The sequence below is a fragment of the Clarias gariepinus genome, chromosome 4 (genome assembly GCF_024256425.1).
Source record: "Clarias gariepinus isolate MV-2021 ecotype Netherlands chromosome 4, CGAR_prim_01v2, whole genome shotgun sequence".
Classification (NCBI taxonomy): Eukaryota; Metazoa; Chordata; class Actinopteri; order Siluriformes; family Clariidae; genus Clarias; species Clarias gariepinus.
Window position 1 is genome coordinate 38,094,268 of NC_071103.1, and position 22,655 is coordinate 38,116,922.

At 37.7% G+C, this 22,655-nt stretch overlaps 1 protein-coding gene across 1 annotated transcript; it reads left to right on the plus strand.

Annotated features, from left to right (window-relative positions):
• Positions 1 to 1,477: 1,477 nt before the first annotated feature.
• actr3b (actin related protein 3B) lies at positions 1,478 to 22,277 on the plus strand. Its single transcript, XM_053493673.1, has 13 exons — positions 1,478 to 1,562; positions 2,452 to 2,512; positions 3,957 to 4,012; positions 5,173 to 5,297; positions 6,463 to 6,573; positions 8,678 to 8,773; positions 9,458 to 9,565; positions 9,763 to 9,906; positions 10,691 to 10,864; positions 11,681 to 11,773; positions 14,030 to 14,155; positions 19,363 to 19,446; positions 20,271 to 22,277. The coding sequence occupies exons 2-13, from the start codon at positions 2,469 to 2,471 to the stop codon at positions 20,364 to 20,366; spliced, it is 1,257 nt and encodes a 418-aa protein (XP_053349648.1). The 5' UTR covers positions 1,478 to 1,562; positions 2,452 to 2,468; the 3' UTR covers positions 20,367 to 22,277.
• Positions 22,278 to 22,655: the final 378 nt, after the last annotated feature.

Genomic DNA, 22,655 nt, shown 5'->3' on the forward strand with positions numbered 1-22,655 from the left:
CTTAATTATAAAGTATAATTTAAAATAAAGACTTATAAAGACTATAAGCTGTACTGTAAAGTAACTATATATACACAACTATATACACACACTGTACTGTAGGTATGGATAATAATCACCCCCTCTTAAAATCATTACAATTTGTTGCTTTGCAGAATGAAATTATGGAATAAATACAGACACAGTTTTTTTTATTTTATCCAGCTGTATTTATTTAGTGAAACTTTTAAAATGAATGTTTTTAAATCGCTTAAAAAAAATTAAAAATAGAATCACTGATTTGGAAAATGACCTTCAAAAATGACTTGTAAACTCAATAAGCTAATCGCCCTCTCAATGGCACAAAAGCTTTACACATCTTGGCTTTGCAATATTTGCCCACTTTTCTGTTCAGAAGTGCTGAAGTCGAATTAAATCTGATGCTGACTGATTGTTTGTGGACTGCAGTCTTCAAGTCATTCCACAGATTTTCAATAGGGTTTAGGTCTGAGCTCTGACTAGGCCATGCCAGGACATTCAGCTTTTTCTCCTTCAACCACTCTCTGGTCTGTTTCGCTGTGGGCTTTGGGTCCAAAGTAAACCTTTCAACCTTTAACAACTTTCTGGTTGAGGGCAACAGTAGGTGATCCTTTTCCAAACCAGTGATTCTGTTCTTTAGTTTTATCTATTTTATTATATATCTTTCTATATCTTTCACTTGGATAAAACAGCTGGATTACAAACAAAAACTGTGTCTGTCTTCAATTCAGGCTGCAAAGCAACAAAATGTGAAAAAAGTTGGGGTGAACAGAGAGTATATACACACGTGCATACAGTGTACATGTTTGTGTGTGTGTGTGTGTGTGTGTGTGTGGTATTCTTTTCCATACCTAGTGGTATATATACACACACAGTGGGTATATAATATATCTATCTAAATGTAAATGTAAATCTAACCGTAAATAATTTTTTTTTATCTATCTATCTATCTATCTATCTATCTATCTATCTATCTATCTATCTATCTATCTATCTATCTATCTATCTATCTAATAAAGTGTGAAGTGTAAAAGGAGGTGAGGGTAAAATGAGTGCGTGGTCACATATCGCCACTTACTGGTTAAAACACAGAATTACTGAAAAAAGGAAATAACTATAATAAGAGCTCCAGTATTCTCTTGAACACACACACACACACACACACACCATATATATTTTACTATTATTTATAGATTTGTGTAGATTTGAAATATCTTTGTAAGGACTATGCTTTTCATTTTAATATGATATGTGTGTGTCTTCGAATTTCTGTAGGGAGCAGGAGTGAGGCAGCATGTGGGAAACAAGACAGATCCGTGTGTGTGTGTGCGTGCAGAAGGGCATGGGGGGGGGTGATTATTTTTGGCAGATACACTGCGCTTCTATTTTTGCACTTTCCCTTTGACTCGGGAAGCAGTCTGTGTGTGTGTGTGTGTGTGTGTGAGAGAGAAAGAGAGAGAGAGAGAGAGTGTGTGTGATGGAAAAAAGAGAGAAAAAGAGAGTGTGTGTGTCATAAACCAGTGCTACAGTCATCTCTGTAAAAGGTATTTATTATTGTCCCTGTGTGTGTGTGTGTGTTTGTGTGTGTGTGTGTGTGTGTGTGTTTTCATTTTTAAAGTGCGTCAGTGTGAAAAGGTCATTCTTGTGGGTGTCAGTTACAAAGTGTCAGTATTCCCTATATATTATATCGTGCGTGTGTGTGTGTGTGTGTGTGTGTGTGTGTGTGTGTGTGTGCATGCTTCTGTGTGTTGAAGTTTGACAAGGTAATGATTCGTGTTAGTTTAAAAGTGCATCATTAAGACAAGTAGGTGTGTGTGTGTGTTTGTGTGTAAGAGAGTTTGTGAGTTTACAGGTGCATTTATTTTGTGTGTGAGTGAGAGAGAGAAAGAGAGAGAGTGTTTGCCTGGACTGTTCTGTATGACACACCCACAATGACAGCAGGGTTGTGGATTCTTCTCCTACGATCATCATGCACGAGTTGCTAAATTGTTTCGACGTTTTCGGGGTTTGAGCTTGTTGAAGGTCTTCCTGATCTCCCGTCGTCTTCCAGTGATATTCTTCCACTCTTGAAGTGCACATGCCCCTCAGAACACCTCGAATGATTCACTGCAGAATAGCTGTAAACTTTTCAAATCATGTCAAATGTCTCTGGGGCAGATTTGCCCAGTTTCACACAGGATTTCACATTCACGCTCTTCTGACGTGGTAACGTGGTCAGAATAGCACCAGTTGCACGGCTCCAGATGTACACAACACGATGTCTTTTGGCACACTGACTTATGAAGGTCGGCGCTTCCTGTGACTTTGCATTCAGCTATGTGCTGCCATATGTTGGCGTGTTACAAAACTCTAAACTTTATATATATAAACATAAACTGCATATGTGTGTGTGTGTGTGTGTGTGTGTGTGTGTGTGTGTGTGTGTGATTTTAGAACCAGAGCATTAGGACATGGCAGTGCCATTACCTCCATGTGTCATCGATTATGGGACTGGGTGAGTTGGGGTATACCACACACACACACACACACACACACACACACACACACACACACACACACACAGATTAAACTTTACTTTAGGCCGATCTCCTACAGCTGATCTTCAGATCTCAGATGTTCTCTCTGAATGTTCAGAGTTTGTGTGAGAGTTACACACCTGGGGGCGGAGTTTAAGTCGCAGCTCCAGACAGTTTGCTATAGTCACAATATGTCACACAGGAAAAAAAATACATGTTTAGACAGAAAAAACACTCAAAAACATATGGAACGGATATTACATGTTCCATAATATTTATAAATCCCTGAGGGATTAATCACTGCTCTTCTTGTGGAATTAAATGTTCAGGGATGACTTTAAAAACAGCTTAGTCAGGTTATTCCTCAACCTACTGCCATGTGTGCTTTAGGGGAGAGCGCCTCCCAGAGGATTCACAGGAACAGTAACATTGATACATTAAGACAAACAAACAAACAAACAAAAACAAATGAAATGTGAGATAAAATCACAAACATCATGATCTCTGTTTGATGTCTCATGATGGACAGTTAACTTTTACAAACAAACAAACAAACAAACAAACAAGCACACAAACAAACAAACAAACAGACTAAACAGGGTGTTACAGCGCCCCCAATGTCCCAAACTTCTTTATTTATTTAATTTGATTTATTTAATTTCTATTTGTGGCACAAATTATTATCTTAATGTTATTATACCAATGTTTGTTTTGCTGTATATTAGTGATACGCCTGAATCTTGTTAGACTAGCGGTAATTTTCTCTATGGTTTTGTTTGTATCCCACATACTGTACATACATCAATACTGTCCTGAGGCATCAGACACGTCTCTAGGATCTGTCTCATCTGAGATGGACATTGGCACACTGGAGACATGCTTTGTAGTCTGACGAGTCAATATTTGTAATACTTTTGGGGAAACAGCTGCTGTCATGTTCTCTGGGTCAGCTGTTATCAGGGTCAGGTCTCAAAGCCCCCCTCAGTCATGGTATGGGGCGTGTCAGTGCCACTGCCTGTGGGATGGGTACATTGCATATCTGTGAGATCACCATTAGTGCAGAACAACGTGTTCCCCAAACCTTGGCTGCTGAAGACAGAGTATGGGTGCTGGACTGGCCTGCCGCATGCTTAACAAGTGATATTAACAGAAATGATGATGATGCCTATTGATAGACAGTCAACTGTCCCAACATTTTGGGAAAATGATGCAGCCATGATTTGACATATTTGACCAATAAGTGTTTTCTAGAGTTATAAAGGTACTTTATAGATGACTCCTTTTTGGTTATATTACTAATTTACATAGTATCCCAACTTGGAGTTGCATTATTATTATTATTGTTATTATTATTATTATTATTATTATTATTATTATTTTTGTTATTATTATGATTATGATTATTATTGCCTTCTGTTTCAGCTATACGAAGATCGGCTATGCCGGAAATACCGAGCCGCAGTTCATTATGCCATCCTGTAAGTATTGTAAACTTAAATAAAATATTTAAACATTCTTTTACTCGTGTTCATCTTTGACTTTTCAGTGCTAGCAGGATGATATACACATTCTATCATTACAGATATTTGGGTCAGGTTTTTTAGGAAAATTATGCCATAGGGAAGTGCTATTTAAAGCTACGTAACAGTAGAACACTGGCAATATATTATTATATTATTGTATATATATTCACAGTGCTTTATTCAATATCTAAAGTGAAGCTAAAAGGAAGAATACAGTATATGGATATGAGAGTAGAAATGTACATCTGTTTATTCTTGAAGGTTTATGGAGGTTAATTTAGGCCAAAAAACACAACAGTGACAATATTACACAATATTACACACCAAGCATGTTTCAGTTTAGTTTACGATATTGTTTTTATGATGTAACCCTCAAAAATAATAATAATTATGGAGAATAAACATGTTTTTTGTTGGTATATAAAACAAAGGAAATGAATAATAACGACAATCCTTGGAATTGTAAACAAAACTTACATGTTTTTGGGGGGTTCAGTTGGGGGTTCGGATCTCACCTCTAGTCTCGGTCTGTGGAGTTTACATGTTCTCCTTGTGCTTGGTTGGTTTCATCCGGGTACTCCAGTTCCAAAGGCATGCATGATAGATTGGTGGGCATTTCTAAAAGGTGTGTGTATATGCTTTTGTCTTGTGACCGGTTGGCACCTAATCCAAGGTGTACCCTGCTGCATGGTACCATTAGGTTCCCTGGGCTTGCCTGCAGGTCCTTACACTCACAGGATAGACAGTAGAGATAATAGATTGATGGAGGTTGTGCAGATTGGGACCTCCGGTGGTCTAACAGTGTCACTACCTGAGATGCACAATTGATAGAATGCTGATTCACACTTTTTTCATGATGTCATGATGTATTGTTACACGCCTAGATAAAAGGATTAGGTAATAAAGTTCACGTTGCATTAAGTGCACAATATTTCTCTCTTTTTTCTTTCTTCATCATAGTGCACTGTATGGTCAGAAAAGTATTTGTTTATTAGGGCAAATCCAACAGTAGAGGGTCATTACATTATAACATTTTTATACTCAGGTAAGTTAAAAACAAAAAGCTGTGTGTTCTGTAAGACTGTACTGTATGTTGTATATATTATTGCACACAGGCATCGCAGTCAGAGAGACAGCAGGCGTTGGAGACCAGGCTCAGAGACGCCTCATGAAGGGAGTGGACGATCTGGATTTCTTTATTGGTGATGAAGCGTTGGACAAACCCAACTATGCAACCAAGGTGATGTTATTGTGAGCTAGTGCCGGCAGAGAGAGTGTTTATACTCAGGATTTTACATTTTATTAATGTAATCATTTATCATTATCGAATGTACACTAAAACGCTACAACAATATGATGGGTGTTCAAGCCAAACTGGGACTTTAGAAGAAGTCTTTAAGCACAGTGTGTTGATGAGACTCTTAGCCGCAGTAAACATGTTAACGTGTTAACGTTGCAAGCGTATTAAAGAAGGCCGTACGTCCATCAGTGAATGACGATCCTGACCGAGGTGGCTCAGAGCTCACTGCAGTCGTTCCCGTGAACATTCAACAAGTGGCACAAATGATTTATAAAAAAAACGATGGATAACTTGTCACCAGCTTGCAGAAGAGACGCCTCTGTCTGTGTGAACTGTACACACACTCATTCACCAACACCACTTGCACATTACAGGAACTCGGCTGGGAGTTATCGCCACATGCCCTGTACAGTCCTGACCTCACTCCAAGACATTTCCACATGTTTGGGCCATTAAAGGAGTTCCTGGGAGGCCGGGGTTTTAGACATAAAGCAAACAGTTCATGACTCTGACATATTGGGAAAATGTTCTACCCTAAAATGCTGAGATAAGTGCATTAGGGTAACAGGGGATTATACAGAGAAATAAAACTAACTAACTAACTAACTAACTAACTAACTAACTAACTAGCTAACTAGCTAGCTAGCTAGCTAGCTAGCTAGCTAGCTAACTAATCCAGAAAAATAAAGGGAGCTTTTACTCTCATAATTGTGTTCCGTTATTCTAAACAATCAAAAATCTCAGTTTGACTTGAACACCCCTCATAATTTACCTTGCTAATAATTTACTTTTAAATGTCAAGAATCAGTAAGAGATTACAAATACTCTTCTTTAAGCTACTTTAAGGATTTGTTGGATAATTATAAGTGACTAAACCTCCGAAAAGTGTTCTACTGGGATCCACTGAAATGTTTTGAATTTGTCCAGTTTTGTCAGTTTTCTATTCAGATGTTCTTTATTAAAGCTTACCATAAAATAGGGACAACAACAATAACACAAACAAGAACAATAACAATATCAAGAAGAACAAGAATTATGAGAGCAAGATTCAATGATAAACGAGATTAACGATAACAAAATGTGTGTGTGTGTGTGTGTGTTCTAGTGGCCCATCAGGCATGGTATAATGGAGGACTGGGATCTGATGGAGAAGTTCATGGAGCAGGTCATTTTTAAATACCTCCGAGCAGAGCCAGAAGATCACAGCTTCCTGGTGGTGAGAGCTCTGACATTTTGTCTCACTGTTCAAGGGTACGTGAATGTGTAGAGCGTACGGACCCTTTTTAAGCCCAAGTCATGATTACGTCATGGTGTTAGCTGAAGGGAAAACAGTGGGACATTGGAGGCCACCCTAAACTTACTGCCAGAGCTTCAATGGAATGGTTTAGATCAAAGCATATTCATGAACGGCCCAGTCAAAGTCCAGTCTAATCTAACTGAGAATCTGGGACTTGAAAATTCTTGTTCTCCACCCAAAGGACCCCAAAGGATTTACAGCTGAAACTGCAGTGAAAGGTGGTGAAAGTACTGACTAGAATACAAATACACGCCACACTTCAGATATTTGTCAAATTTTTTTAAACCATTTATCATTTTCTATTAATTTGATCAATTTTGTGAAGTGTCTAATTATGTGCCACTTTATGTTGGTCTATGACAAAAATCCCAATTAAATACATTTACATTTGTGGATGTAACGTGGGGGTATAAATAGTTTTGCAAGGCACTGTATAACTTTGTATTGAATCATCATGGACTTGATCGATGGACATGAAATAAGTTGAGTTGTTACACAGACACAATTAAAATCAAGTCTTTATATGGCGCATTGTAGACTGAGATATCTACACAACACGTCTATTGACTATCTGATCTGATTAGAAGAAATAAAAAAAAACCAACAGGGTCTAATCTTACCCTGAGAGCACCGTGTGAAGTGTGAAGCATGCTGGTGGAAGCATCATGGTTGCTGGACTTGGTGAAGGATGTCATTTTGGCAGTCATACTTGTCTCTTTTTTTTTTTTTATAATGTAGTTTAATATGGCTCTACCGAAAAAACATTTAAAACATTTTCCCCCCTTATAATTGCTATATTGCCATTATTGTCTAAATTCTGATGGAAGATGATGATTAAGGGTTCAATCATCAGCAATCCACTTTAGCTGATCATGTATCTGCTATAGTCTCAGCTTGCTGTTCCTGGATCATGATGTTGTCTCCTGCTGTTGTACATTTGACATGTCGTGTTCAGGGGTAGCTCGGTGGTTACGTTGTTGGGCTACTGATTGGAAGGTCACAGGTTTAAAACCCAGCATCACCAAGCTGTCACTGTTGGGCCCTCAGTCCTCAAGTGCTCATGTGAACCATGAGATAAATTTGCTTTGGATAAGCATAATGTACATTCTTGTAGGAAAAAAAAAAAAGTTTTTGAAATACCGAAACTGGCACCAACAACTATACCACTCAAATATTTCCTCCTTCTGATGTTTTTCCTCAAAATGAAGAAAAGTTGGTATCTGTATGATTTCTACCCTGTTCAGTCCGGCAGTCCTGGAGCGCCGGCAATGCCAATCATAATTTACCTGCTGACAGAATCATAACAAAAAACATAAAGAAATAATTCTCTTTGATACAAATTTTTGTTTTATTTCTTCTTTGTTTGCTGAGCCCATACTGTAGCCCACCTTAAGACTTGTTTGCAGAAAGAACGGGACAAAATTAAACCTGAAACAGTTCCAGCTTTTTTGAAATGTGTTGCAAGAACCAAAATTGGAATATGTGTTTATTTTGAAAAAAAAAAAAAAAAAAAAAGATTCATGAGGAACACCTTAAATAATATGCAGTTGCATTGTCTGCAATGAAGTACAAGTCAAAGTAAATGTAGAAATCACTACTTTCTTTTTTTTTTATTTGCGTTTTCCATAATGTCCCAACTTTTTTTGATTTGGGGTTATAATTTATGTTGATTTTTTTTTTTTTTTTTTACTTATTGTTGTTTTAAACATTTTATCTAGTTACTTGGTATTTATTACATATATACTCTAAAAGGTGGGGGATTGTATTGATTTATGATAAATGAACATGCTCCAAAAACTGACACTATAGCATGTAAAGATACACTCGGGCGGAGCTCTTTTATTATGGCCCGTCATAGTGAGTTTAGCATTGTGCTCCTGCCACATGATTGGCTGACTGGATACTGGCATTGTGTGTTCCTAATAAAGTGAGCATAGGTGAGATTTGTCAAATTCCATTTTTGATTGTCATGTCAGTGTATTGTGTTTTACCTTATTAAGGATTGTATTTTTATTACAACCAGACAGAGCCTCCTCTGAACACACCCGAGAACAGAGAGTATTTAGCCGAGATCATGTTTGAAACCTTCAACATTCCAGGTCTTTACATCGCCGTCCAGGTAAAAACACTACAGATCCTGTAGTAAAAATGTACATAAATATTGGAATATTGCTAAACCGATGAACTATTTAAGGCTAAGAGTGATTCTTTTTTTTTAAATGTATTTTATTTATTATTTTTTAACTACAATAAAAAAATATATATGTTTTTCCAATTTAAAATGAAGTTTTAAGTTGATCATGTGACACAAGCAACAGGATTGTGTAGAGTAAACATTTTGTGCACATACAGTACTGTGCAAAAGTCTTAGGCACCAGTATAAATTGTGTTCTATACGTTTATGATATCTGGATTATTATGAACAAAAGCATTCAAACATAAATTCAAAATGAATAAATAAATAAGATTATAGAAGAATATGTACATACCTGGAAACAAAGTAATGCATGACATAACTAATGTAGGCCTATGGGTTTTGCATTAAATATATAACACATTTTGTACTAAAGATAATATGTTGTTTTAGACTTATGCACAGAACTGTAAGTACAGTCGGTCACGGTTTAAAATAAATGCGCTTGTAATTATTTGAATCCTATCCTCTAAACTGCACTTATCACTCAAACACAGTTAGTTCAGTTTGTCATGAGTGACTGAGATCATTACAGTAGTAGTAGTAGGGTAGTGGTTTTTGACTAACTTGTGTGTGTGTGTGTGTGTGTGTGTGTGTGCTGAGCTGCAGGCTGTTCTGGCTCTAGCGGCCTCATGGACGTCCAGGCAGGTCGGAGAGCGGACACTAACAGGGACCGTGATTGACAGCGGGGACGGGGTCACGCACGTGATACCTGTGGTACAACAACCCTTTATAATTTCATTTAATCTCAGTTAATCTAGACAGTTCGGCTTTTTAGAACATATTATCTGATTAAACCCAACAACAGGTTTCAAGACATTTATTTGGCGAAACTGGTCTTTTTCACTATGGAGAGTTGAGGTGTGTGTGTGTGTGTGGGTGTGTGGACAGATTTTTTCATGCTTGGTTTCTAGGCGGAGGGCTACGTGATCGGGAGCTGTATAAAGCACATCCCTATAGCAGGCCGAGACATCACCTATTTCATCCAGCAGCTTCTCAGAGAGAGAGAGGTCGGGATTCCTCCTGAACAGTCGCTGGAGACCGCGAAGGCAGTAAAGGTTAATATTTTAATCTCTCTTTTATCATTTATCTCACCTACCCCTCTACCTTATAACGGCACACCAACTCTCGAAACCAAGTACTCCCAAACTTTAGAAAGCTGTGGCCTAATTTGTTATTCTGGAAAACTTTCTATGTTCCATCCAAAACTTCTTCGCAACCTTAACTCTGATTAACACACAAGACAAACATGAATTATTTCCCGATGAACTGTTTATTCTTAATGATTAATAGCGGTTGATTTATCGCAGGACTTTGCTTAATTAGTTTTAAGTACTTTTTAAATGTAAAACTTTAATTCTAAATATTTGTTGCTGGTTTTAAATGTAATTACTAAATTAAAAACTTTTCCCGAGACTCACATGCAGTAACTTCAGGGTTCACCAGGGGGCCACGGCTAAAAGTCTGCTGCTTCAGTGTTTTTAGATCTTTCTGTCAGATGTTACGTGCTGATATACTGAAGTAGAATTACAAGCAATTGACATTTTCATGAAGTTTATGCAAGGAGTCAGTATATGCAGTGTTGACCTTCCTTTTCAAGAACTCCTTGTTGGCACGGAGGAAAATAACCAACAAGGTGGTTGTTGTCCAAAAGCAGAGTCTACAGCTTTACCATCGACACTGGAGACTCCTTCCTTTAATAGTTTCTCCTTTTACATAGAAATTCTATGATGATGTTTGAACACATTCATGCCCGCTTTTATTTAACAAAAAATGCTTGTAAATGATTTAGCAAGTTTTGAATGATCAAGTTTATGAGCTGCCTGTTTTCTTTGCCTTCAGGAGAGGTTCTGCTACATCTGCCCAGATATTGTCAAAGAGTTCACAAAGTACGACACGGATCCAGGGAAATGGATCAAGAAGTATAAAGGCATCAATGCTGTCAGTAAAAACGAGTTTCAAATAGACGTGGGATACGAACGCTTTCTCGGACCTGAGATTTTCTTCCATCCGGAGGTAACAAAAAAGTAAAAGTACTTTAAAGAGTATACAATACAACGCCCCCGACTCCCTTTTTTTCGATTTATTAATCCTAGTTAATCTACCCGTTAAATTGTTAATACAAAATAAGAGGGTTTTGGAGCCTGTTTAAGGATCTCATTTAGATTTCCTTCCGGACTTTGACTAGTCCACTCCAAAACTTTGATTTTGTTTTTTTTATTGAGCCATTCCGAGGTTGACTTTCTGGTGTGTTTCAGATGCTTGTCCTGCTGCATAACCCAAGTGTGCTTGAGCTTGTGGCTCTGTATGAGAGATTCACTTTTGGAAATATATATTTTTTCTATTCTAATTTTTGACATGCAGTGTGTATGTGTGGAATATTATGGTGTCTGTCCGGACCGATTCTGGATTGTGGTGGTGGATTTGGTTACACCAAAAACACCAGGGCTGATTCTTTTTTTGTCCCAGTCCGGTCCTGACCCAAATGGACGTACTTGCACTCATATTCAGTCTGACAAAAAGTGGTTTCTGTGTATTCTCTACATTCCGTGGATAATTCCGGGGTGTGACCCTAGAAAAAGTGAAAAAGCTCAAGTTTTATATTTTGCTTTGAGGAAAACGACATTACTGTTCTCCATAGATTGTCAGTACAACGCACCACTATAATTAACTTTTCTTAAATGCTTTAGTCTTTTTTTGTCATTTCATTTCTTCATAAAAACCTGTAGCTCATGACTTTTTCTTAGTTCTTCATCTCTGGAATTAAGATTGTTGTGTATTCAGTGTTTTGGGATTTTCTTTTTAAATTTCCCCGTTTTTTTTCCCCCTCAGTTTGCCAACCCGGACTTCATGCAGCCCATTTCCGATGTTGTAGATGAGGTCATTCAGAGCTGTCCGATAGACGTCAGAAGACCTCTGTATAAGGTACGGTACGCCGATGTATATTGTAGAGGAACTTATACAGTCTGTTTTGCTTTTGTAGAGAAGTAATCAATGATGAGTCGCAGAATGAAGTGAAGTAACTGCTTACCCAAAACTACTATTCTTATATATATGCAGTATTCTTATATATAAAGAATGAAAAAGAGTATAAAAAAGAAAATATTCAAACAAAGAATATAAAACAATAAATAATATAAATATAAATAATCATCAGATTTGCCATTCCGTCAGGCTCATACCATCGAGATGCTCGCTCAACAAATCAGAACATAATATACGTCCTTACATTACTATCACATGTAAGCAAGAAAGTCCTGTCCGATCCAGAACTGTTTTTATGGCACAAGTGGAGCTGAACTACATCAGGCAGTATTACTGAAGACAATGCTCAGGTCTCTGTTTTGGTTTCTCAGCTAGAGGTCACTGTTCATCCACCCAACTCTTTTCTAAAACCCTGGGCAACAAACACAACAACCATGACAAATCATTTCCTGTGCGTTTGCATCTCTTGGGACGACACCAATGTGACATTTACTTGAAATAGCTTAGATATTAATGCAGCAGATACAGGGTTCATTGTGTTCCAGTCTGCATTGTGGGTGTGTTGTGTGTCTGGGCAAAACAACGCTAACAAAAGCTTTGACAAAATCCAATTTGGAAACCTGGTAATTAGAAGAGCTAAGGATTAGAAGAGCTCATTTGAATTGCATGTGAAGTGAATGTGAAAACATTTGAATTGAGAATAGAGGGCCATGAAAGAGCCTGGGCGGTTTGAAATCATCTGAATATCCATGCTTTTCTCAGATAACATTTTCAAACTTGATGCAAATATGCTCATGAGCTCTCGGAACAATTACGCCACATTAACGTGTGTGATCCTGAACTGCAAAGCAGACGTGAAGCCCTGCTGTGCCCCGTCTAGTTAAATTATCAACCCCAATCGAGCATCTATGGGGGATTTAACACAACCATGACACCAGCAGTGTGTTCATCTGTCTAATATAGTTCCATATAGAGACGTGTAGAATCTGCAATAAGATGCATCAAAGATCTTTTCGTTGCCAACAGCTTACCAAAGCTCTGTATGTTGATTGGCTTCATCCAAGTCATCACCCGTCTTCTTGCTGATTGGGTGCAAACATTTTCACACTGTCTCAAGCTATTTTAAAGAAGAAAATACTAAATAGCCTGAAATATGCTCTTGGTTTGACAGGACCTTATGTTTCCAGGAACTTGATGATATTTCTCCAAAAAGATTACTTTTATGACAATTTTTTTTGATTCCAGGTTTTTAAAAATTACCAATGCATGAATTAATTAAGCAACGTCACACATGAGCTTGAGATGTTGTGCTAAATATCAGCACTGCTGTGATGACTACAGCACATAAGCTCTGCCCTCATGCCTACATCAGAGGTGTTGATATTCAGAACAAAAGCATAACCTTAAATATGATATTACTTTTATACAAAAGTTCCACAAGTGCCATGTACTATGTAGCCCGAAGGTGTGGAGAATAAACCATGGAAGTGTTGGACGGTCCCGAAAAACTTACCAGATTTGCTTTATGTTTTTACTTATTCTGCTTTAGAATACTAATCAGATAACTTCCAGGTTCAGGGGTTAAACCCCAAATAGCGTTAAATGGAAATCTAGTGAGCTATATAGGGTGTATAAATCTACTTTTAAATACTTTTAAATATAAAAGTAGTGCCCTTGATAAGAGGTTAGAGAGGGATTTGGGATTCAGCCTTGTGTTAGAAGCTAGTTAGCTTTGCAGCTATAAATACAAGGACATGAACATGAACAATAAATATAGTTAAACGTCACAGTGCTGTTACTGTCTATTATCGTCACTTGTGAAATGTCTCTCGTCCAATCTGATTACTCGGTCAGAACTAACTGTTGAAACGAGAAGCATAATTAAGGTACTACATGCAAAAAAACAGATGTGTTGATGAAAGTTTATAAGTGGAAGAGACTTCTCTGTGTGTGTTTATAGAAAATGGGAATCGTGTAAAGGAGGTTTTGTAAATAAAGTTCATGATCCCCCTCCCCAATCCTTATAGAGCAACTGTCGTTCCAATCGACTCTCCAGAAGAAGTGTATTTCCGGTTAAAAGTATCAGCGTGCATTATGTGATTTTAGAATTTCTCAGATCAGAGTAACAATCCTAAAAGCATAGGACTGTAACTAGTAGAGAACACTGCTTAATGTGTGTCTGTGTGTGTGTGTTAGAATATAGTGCTCTCTGGAGGATCCACGATGTTCAGGGACTTCGGTCGACGGCTACAAAGGGATCTGAAGCGTGTAGTCGATGCCAGACTCCGTCTCAGTGAGGAGCTCAGCGGAGGCCGGATCAAGGTTCGCATTTTAGTGTGTGTTAAACATCAAAAACTCCAAGTTCAACTAAATGGGAGTTATCACTGAGTGAAATCCTGCATGATAACAGCACTGAAGAATAAAGGAAACAAGCTATGCATGAAATCCAGTTTGCTGCTTGGTGAAGCCATGATAGCTTTCATTTCATTTCAATCCATTTAGCATGCTACTAACTACTGTTAATCCTAACTTTATCTTTAGTGCCATGGGCTACATGACACCATGAGACAAATGAGATTTGAAACCCAACTATCCAGACCTAGGGTTATTTTCAAGCTTGAGATGTTTTTTTTGGCTCATTAAATGCTAAATCCAAACCTCAGGTTTCTGGCGCGGAAATTAAGTTTGAGAAACAAGGTTCAGGAAACACAATTTAACTACTTACCTCGCTGGGTTGACTCCAGATTCTCCAAATCCACCACTTGTGTTAATCAACATGCTCACTAGCTACACCACTTCACCAATAGGCAACAGCAAAAAGGTCTGTATTTCGAGACCTCTGTGGACTTAAAATGCCAGACACCAGCCAGTGATCTCCTAGGGATCAAGGGAGTATCACTTACACAATTGTATCACAGTTTTCGATTCAGAATTGAGACACTTTATAATAAAAGGTATTTAGGTCATTTTACCCTAAATGGTAGTATTGCTTCTTTTTCTTTCCTCACAGGTTACATGGCATTTCAGTGGGCTTTTTTTAGACTCTTTTCATAGTTTCTAAAACTTTTAAACCTGTAAGAAAAAGAGCTGGTTGAAATAAATCACACAAAAAAACTTTGAAGCTTAGAGCTTTTGAATCTAATTGAATCAAAAATTGCATTGCACTAAAATCGAATTGAAATGAGAGACTACCTGTAATTCACAGCTCTAGTGTGCGCCATGCAGAGCAAAGAGACAGATTAGACGAAAATCGAGGGCGAATTGATTTAATTAGTAAACATTCTGATGATGTATTAATAGGTAGGAAATATCAGGAACAATCTCAGCTGAATGCGTGGTCTATAGACAGGCTGTGATTACTACCATGTTATGTAAGGAAGCTTAATAGTCGTGCTGCGAGATGCTGTGGTTTATGTAAGAGCCCCTGTGTGGGAACTCAGAAGGGGGTTTGTGTTTGTTCTGATTGTGCACACTTTGGGGAGAGGTCCCCGGTCGGTGAGTTTATTAACTCAAGGGAGGCACAGTAACTAAAGCAGACTAGTAACTTTTCAGACTTTTTGTCTGTTTATTTTTCTCTTCTCTTCAGTTTTCTCTTTTCTTTATTGGTCTTTGTCTTTGTCCCTGTTACCGGAGCGACCTGATCTCATACCCGGTGCTACCTAATGTTCTCATGCTGCGTGCTGATTTGGCTAAGTGTCATGCTTTTCTCTCAATTGCTATCATGGATATGTTGCACGCTTGGCCGCCGATCTACTTGTCTGAATTCGCCTGTTGTGCGATTTGTAATGTGATTCTATAAGTAGCACAACTTAATAAATATTTCCTTACAATTGTATTTCCTTACAATTCTAAACAAACGTAACCAAGTATTCGCAGATGCTGTGCTGCCTGTCAATGTGTGAATTGTTTAGAGTGCACCACCTGTATTATAACTGCCCAAAATTTTATCCAATGTTGGTGCCGAAATAAGTTTAACAAATTGGTGTAAACTGCTGAACGGGAAAGAAAAAGTTGTATTTAGGCTTCAAGATTCAAGTTTATTCATCTCCACAAAACATCAGTGAAATTTGTATATTGGAATGCTATTCATGGGGCTCAGGTACTGTCCAGTGTGTTTGAGATCAAAGCCTGAATGCAGCTGCATGCGTTGTCCCTCACCACCCCACCTCTCCGCTCCCTGCACTGGTTTCCTGTAGCATCAAATTCTGCCTGCATCAAAAATCAGCACAACACCAACTTACCTCTTAGCTCTAATCACATCTCAGACCGCACCCCGCTCCCTCCGATCCTCCAGCACAGCTCGGCTGGTCCCACCACCTCTCAGGGATTGTGTAAGACATGCAGCTAGACTGTTTTCTCTTCTGGCACATAGGTGTTGGAAGGAACTTCCTTTAGATGTCCGTACAGCTGAGTCTCTGCCAAACTTTAAATGATTTAAAGTTTAAAAGATTTATCTGTTTCTTCAATATTTGGGTAAAATATTACCCAAAAGTGTTTGTCTGATGGTTCTTAACCTAGCAAGCCAGGGTAAGGATCAATCCAATGACGGAATCTTTAAAGCACTTTTATAAGTCGGTCTGGATAAGAGCATCAATGTGTCAAATGCCTAAATGTGAATGTAAATACAAATTTTAAGAATAATTCCTCATTGGTCTTAGGAACAAGAGACTCTGCTGATAGCTCTTGGACAATTCTGGTGTTAAAGTGAGCAGACACAGCAGCTCCAGGAGCTGGTCCTTATGAGGTGTTGAATAGTTTAGAAACTGTGTTCAGCTTTTGGTAATCCATGCAGAATCGAAGTGTCCCCTCCTTCTTTAATAAGTCTGCTCCAGTCCTCTGTTGCTCCTTTGTTCCCCCAATTCTTTTATCTAGTGTTGAGGTAATAGGTATATCTGACTTTGTAAAATTATACCAGAAGGAGTCTCAGAGTGGTGTTCTTTGAGATCAGTATGACCTACGGTGGCCCTGAAGTGCAAAACAAATTAACAAAACTGAAAACAAAATAACAAATTCAAAACCAAATTAACAAAACGGAAAACAAATTAAAAACCAAATAACAAAACCCAAAACTATTTTTTTGGAGGGGGGGAGTTTTGTTGTTTTGTTTTTTTGTTTTGTTATTTTGTTTTCGGATTTGTTAATTTGGTTTTGAATTTGTTAATTTGTTTTCCGTTTTGTTAATTTGTATTGCACTTCTCGGCCAGTCCGATACAAACCGGAAGAGGTAGGTATACTTAGCGAATGAAATTCTTACCGCTGATTGGACGAGACATCTGTCACTCAAGATATACAGGAAGTAGGAACTTGCTTCTTTATCTTTGTTTCTTGTGTGTTCTGCTTCACTTTAAACTATGATCGCCGTGAAGTGCAAAAAAATTAACAAAAATGACTTCAGGGCCACCGTAAGTTCGCCATATTTGAAACCACAATAATGTTTGCACATTTATACACACGCAAATCTACCACTACAACAGTACTTCCTGTATATCTTGAGTGACAGATGTCTCGTCCAATTAGCGGTAAGCATTTTATTCGCAATCTATACCTACCTTTTCCGGTTTGTATCCGACTAGCCGAGAAGTGCAATACAAATTAACAAAACTGAAAACAAATTAACAAATTCAAAACCAAATTAACAAATCTGAAAACAAAATAACAAAAACAAAAACAAAACAACAAAACCCCCCTCCAAAAAAAAATAAATAGTTTTGGGTTTTGTTATTTGGTTTTTAATTTGTTTTTCGTTTTGTTAATTTGTATTGCACTTCTCGGCCAGTCAGATATTAGTTATTTGGTTTTCCGTTTTGTTAATTTGGTTTTGAATTTGTTATTTTGTATTGGGTTTTGTTATTTTGTTTTCAGTTTTGGTAATTTGTTTTGCACTTCAGGGCCACCGTAATGACCAGACAGGTAGAGGAAAACAAGTCTGAAAAATCAGCCTGCAATTGGGAAACCACTGCTCTCCAACAGCAGTAGAGCCGGTATTATGGAAAGATTTCTGTTTTTTGGGGGGTAATCTGATCCTATTGAATATATCTTTGCTCCAGGTAACCACAACCGCCTTCTTCACTGTTTAAAGTTCCCATTTGTCCTAATCTTTATATCTGGATGTGTCCCAGCCTCAAACCCTTACTTATGGTCCAAATTTGCTTAAAGTGAGAGAAAACATTGCCGGCTTTTTTCTGGCCTTTAGCCCTTTTGATTTTTCCAATAATATGATGTCATATAAGAAGAACCCTTCCCTGATTTGCTGTTCTCTAGTGGGGGCGTGGCTATGTCATTTACATAGACACTGAAATGGAGTGTTCAGAACAGGGGTGAAACAGAGTTTGTTTGTGGTATGACAAATGTATAATCTGAGTAATTTCAGCTGAGGACACACACTTTTGGGGACCTTTGAGACCTGGGTTAAATTGTTAAAGAAATATTAAAATATGGGACCTTTAAAACATGTCCAACCTGCTACATTATAAATGGCAGATAGTGTTTAGATGATGAGGGATTAAGCACCGATTATAACATGGGCAAATATTGAGATGTAATATTGCCACTGTGAGTTAAATATTTGCAAGAGTGTAATTATAAGTCCAGTACCCTTGATGTACTATTAGACTGTTATTGAAAAAGCAAATTAGTAAAAACAATGCTTCTGGGAATGAACAAGGATTTAATTTAGCCGTACCTGACTGCCATATGGACACAAAATAGATGGGGTAATTAGGGGAAAAGTGTATAAAGGAGGGGTTGGTTGTGTCAATGATTTGACAAGAGATTGTTTCACAGCGATACAAACATCAATGTATCATAAGCTGAAAGGAACTAATGGTAGGTCTATTGATCTTTTTTTTTTCATTTGGTCAATTATTCCAGTGATAGATTATTTTCTGGGAAGTCAATTAGCCTGGCATATTAGTTGGCGTAGTGGCTATAACGAGACTGTGGCCTCGCACCTTAAATTTCAGGGGTTTGATTACAGAATGTGCATCTTCTCGCTGTTATTGGAGGGTTTCCTCCAGTTACTCTGGTTTCCTCAGACAGTCCAAAGACATGCAGAGTAGGCTAGTAGTGTGTGTGTGTGTGTGTGTGTAATTGAGAGCGAAAAAAAGAAAGAGATTATGCATGCTTGTGGCACACTGGCACGCTGTCCTGGGTGTACCCTGCCCCAGGATAGGCTCCAGGCCTCTGGTGACCCTGTACAGAATAAGCAGCATAGACAGTAAGTGAGTGGGAGAGATTTTTTTGTATAAAAATAAATAAAAAAAAACAACTTTGCACACACAGCTTTGCCTCTTCCTGGGATTATCATTCTTTTTTTTAGGTCTTGTGCATAGCAGTTGTGCCACCAGGCAGAACATTTCACTTCTTCACAGCATGCAAAGCTCTGTTTTATTAGGTCTTTGTTTACCTGTCTACATCACTGTGTTCAGACTGTCTAGCCTTGACCTTGGTTTCTGTCTTCTTCTGTGTCTCTCCTGTGTGTTCTGTAGGAAGTTGTTCTTATTACCTTACTGTGTCTTGCTTTGCCACAGCCTAAACCGATGGAGGTACAGGTGATCACGCATCATATGCAGAGATATGCTGTCTGGTTTGGAGGGTCCATGCTGGCCTCCACGGTAACTATCCACACGCACACATAAATATCGTACACAACATTTGCAGGTTAGATTTTTTTTTCAGTCATCAATGATATAAATTGTTTTCATAAGTAGGATTAGATGATACAGTGGAACCTTGGATTACGAGCATAATTTGTTCAGGAAATGAATTTTAAAACACTTGTAAACCAAATTAAATTTTCCCATTAGAAATAATGGAAACACAAATTATTTGTTCCACAGTCCAAAAAAAGAAATACATAAAATACTTAACACAAAATATAAAGTAAAAATAAACCAAATTAACCTGTCCTTTACCTTTTAAAAAAAGTATAAAAAAATCCCAAAAGATAAGTGTTTCCGTTTGTGCATGCAGGCGCTGTGTGTGTGTGTGTGTATATGTGTGAAGCTAAAGTACGAAGCCCCTCCCCCTCTCCCCTTTCTCGTCTTACACAATTACCCTTCCTCCACTATTTTCACACACATGCGCGTGCACACAACGGAAACACAGTTGTGTTTAACAGTGTTATAGTAAACAGTACACGTGTGCACAGATGTTGATTATACCAGTAAAAGACCTGGCAGGGGAAATGATTACCCACAATTCCGCAGCGCAAAAGAGAGAAAAACCGTTGGCTCAGTTGTGATCACTGACGCTTGGCGTCAAAACAAGAAGCGCATATGTGATACATGATACTCGGTACTCGTAAACCAAGACTTGTTTGTTTTCCAAGTCAAAATTTATAAAAAATCTTTGCTCGCCTTGCGAAACACTTTCAAACTGCGTTACTCACAATCCGAGGTTTCACTGTATCTTACACACTATTTCTGTCATATTGCAGCCTGGGTTCCTCCAAGCGTGTCACACGAAGAAAGACTACGAAGAGCACGGTCCCGGTATCTGTCGCCATAACCCAGTGTTCGGTATCATGTCCTAAAGCGGCACCGGTACTGGTAATGATGCAGTCTGGGATTTAGAGCTACTTAACTTCCTAACACTTTTCCTATTTAGTGTGAGATTACCAGAGTAATTAGAAGTTTTGTTCTATACACTTCTAAAAGCACAAACACTGCATCAACATCAGCAACATGTTGGTAGACAGGATATACACCATACGCTGATGACTATTTGCTTTGCATCATTCTTGTGTTTGTGTGATGGGAGATTTAAAGTATTGAGATGACTTTTTTAAAAAGATGAAGTCTTTTTGCACAAAGCTTGTTGTGCTTGTTGTTTATATTGATTTGTTACAGAGATGATACTTTATGATGAATAGTTATATTTAACAATGCATGGGTTTTAAATGATATGTTCATACAGGAGAGAATAAAGGATTGGAGGGAAAGTCTATTTAAACAGTGTTTATTTAACTAGTTAACTACATTTAGATGTATAAAGAATTCAGTCTCCTGTCTCTCTCTCTCTCTCTCTCTCTCTCTTGCTTTGATGCCGGAGCCAAACACACACTGATTATCCAAAGCACTAACACCATTGCCATATAGACAGAATACCATTAATTATCAATTAAACCCCAGTAAACTGGTGACAGGATCGGATCATGGGCTCCAAAGGCTCATCCATGCCCATGGGGTACAGACGATCCCACAGAAAAGCTAATGTAGCAAAAATTGCAAAATACATAAATAAATAAATTGTTAATGATAGAAAGCCTCCAGAATCCCTAGGGCATCACAGTTTGTTGTGTATGGGGCTAAGCAGGTAAAAAGTTAAATGTTGTTGAATGCGCCCCCAAATTCCCCAGACCTCATTCTGATCCAGCATCCCATGGGATGTCCAGGACAAAACAAGTCTGATCGATGGAGGCCCCATCTTGCATATTATACCACTTAAAGTATTCACTGTTAAAGGTCCCCTAAAGGTCTTCTGCGATCACACCACAAGAGGCCAGAGCTGCCCCGGTGGCACAAGGGGAACCTAAAACCTAGGGGTTAAATGTTAATGTCTTAATGTTATGGCTGATTAGTGCATGTACACATAATGGGCTTTAATGTAATTTGATATTCTTGTGTACTGTTGTCACTACGTTAAAAGAAAGGGAACGAGGTGTAGCTGAACAATGAACCCTTTGTTACACACAGAATTTCAAATCCTTATCCAGAATGTTAAAAAGTGTCCATTTGGCAATTACGAAGTAATAAACAGCTTTAGCTTCTCGAATAAATACTTGTAAGAATAAAAGTAAACCCAATTCCAGAACCTAGAAAGGTAGATATAGTAGGTAGGTAGATAAATTTGAATAAATTAAACGAATTTCATTAAAATTCATGAAATGAATTTACTAACAATGATATCTTATTCATAAGTGTAATGGAAAAAGAAATGTGTTAAATCTACTTTAAAATCACAATGTTTGTTTGTTCACTGTTGAATTACAAATACCGAAAAATAAAAACTCACTCATCCACAAACACAAAAGGGGAATATATTTGAATGTAGAGTGAAGTTAAATTCTGTTGAATTCTATTTTATTTGTATAGCACTTTTAAAAATGTTCATTGTTGCAAAGCAGCCTCACACAATCAAAAGAAAATATGGAAGTTTGTATCAAATGTGAACGTATATGAATCAGAATGATCAGATTGTCCCTGATGAGCGAGCCAAGGATGGAAACTTGAAAGGAACCAGACTCAACAAGGAATCATCCTCATCCTCATCTGGGTGATAACGGATAGCAGGGATTGATCTGCACTCATACTGTGTGTTGGGAGGCTAGAAGTTCAGTCTAACAGGAGATGTGTTTAAGTTCATATGGAGTCCAGTTTGTTATTGGAGGCTCAGGTACATGACATACTAGACATGTGATACATGTGATAATGGATAAGTTTAAAAAGAACTGTAACATTAAATAATAATAATAATAATAATAATAATAATAGTTTAGTAATTAATATCAGCAAAATGTTTACTGTATACCAAGGTTTCCATGTTGCCAACTGTATTTAAAAAAACTTATTTAAGTTTTATTGAAAAAATTATTTCAGATTTTTAAGTGTAAATGCATGGAATTAAAATATATTTAAAAATTCCTGTTTTAATGCTGTGATTGAGAAAAAGATTCTCAAAAACTCTTCATCAGTCAGGGATGATTTGAGGCCAGCCTTGTAACAATATTACATCTTTGATGCTATATTATCTGGATTAAAACATGTCATGTGTACATTAGAGCAGTCATTAATTTTAAACAATGGAAGAAAGCCAGATGCCT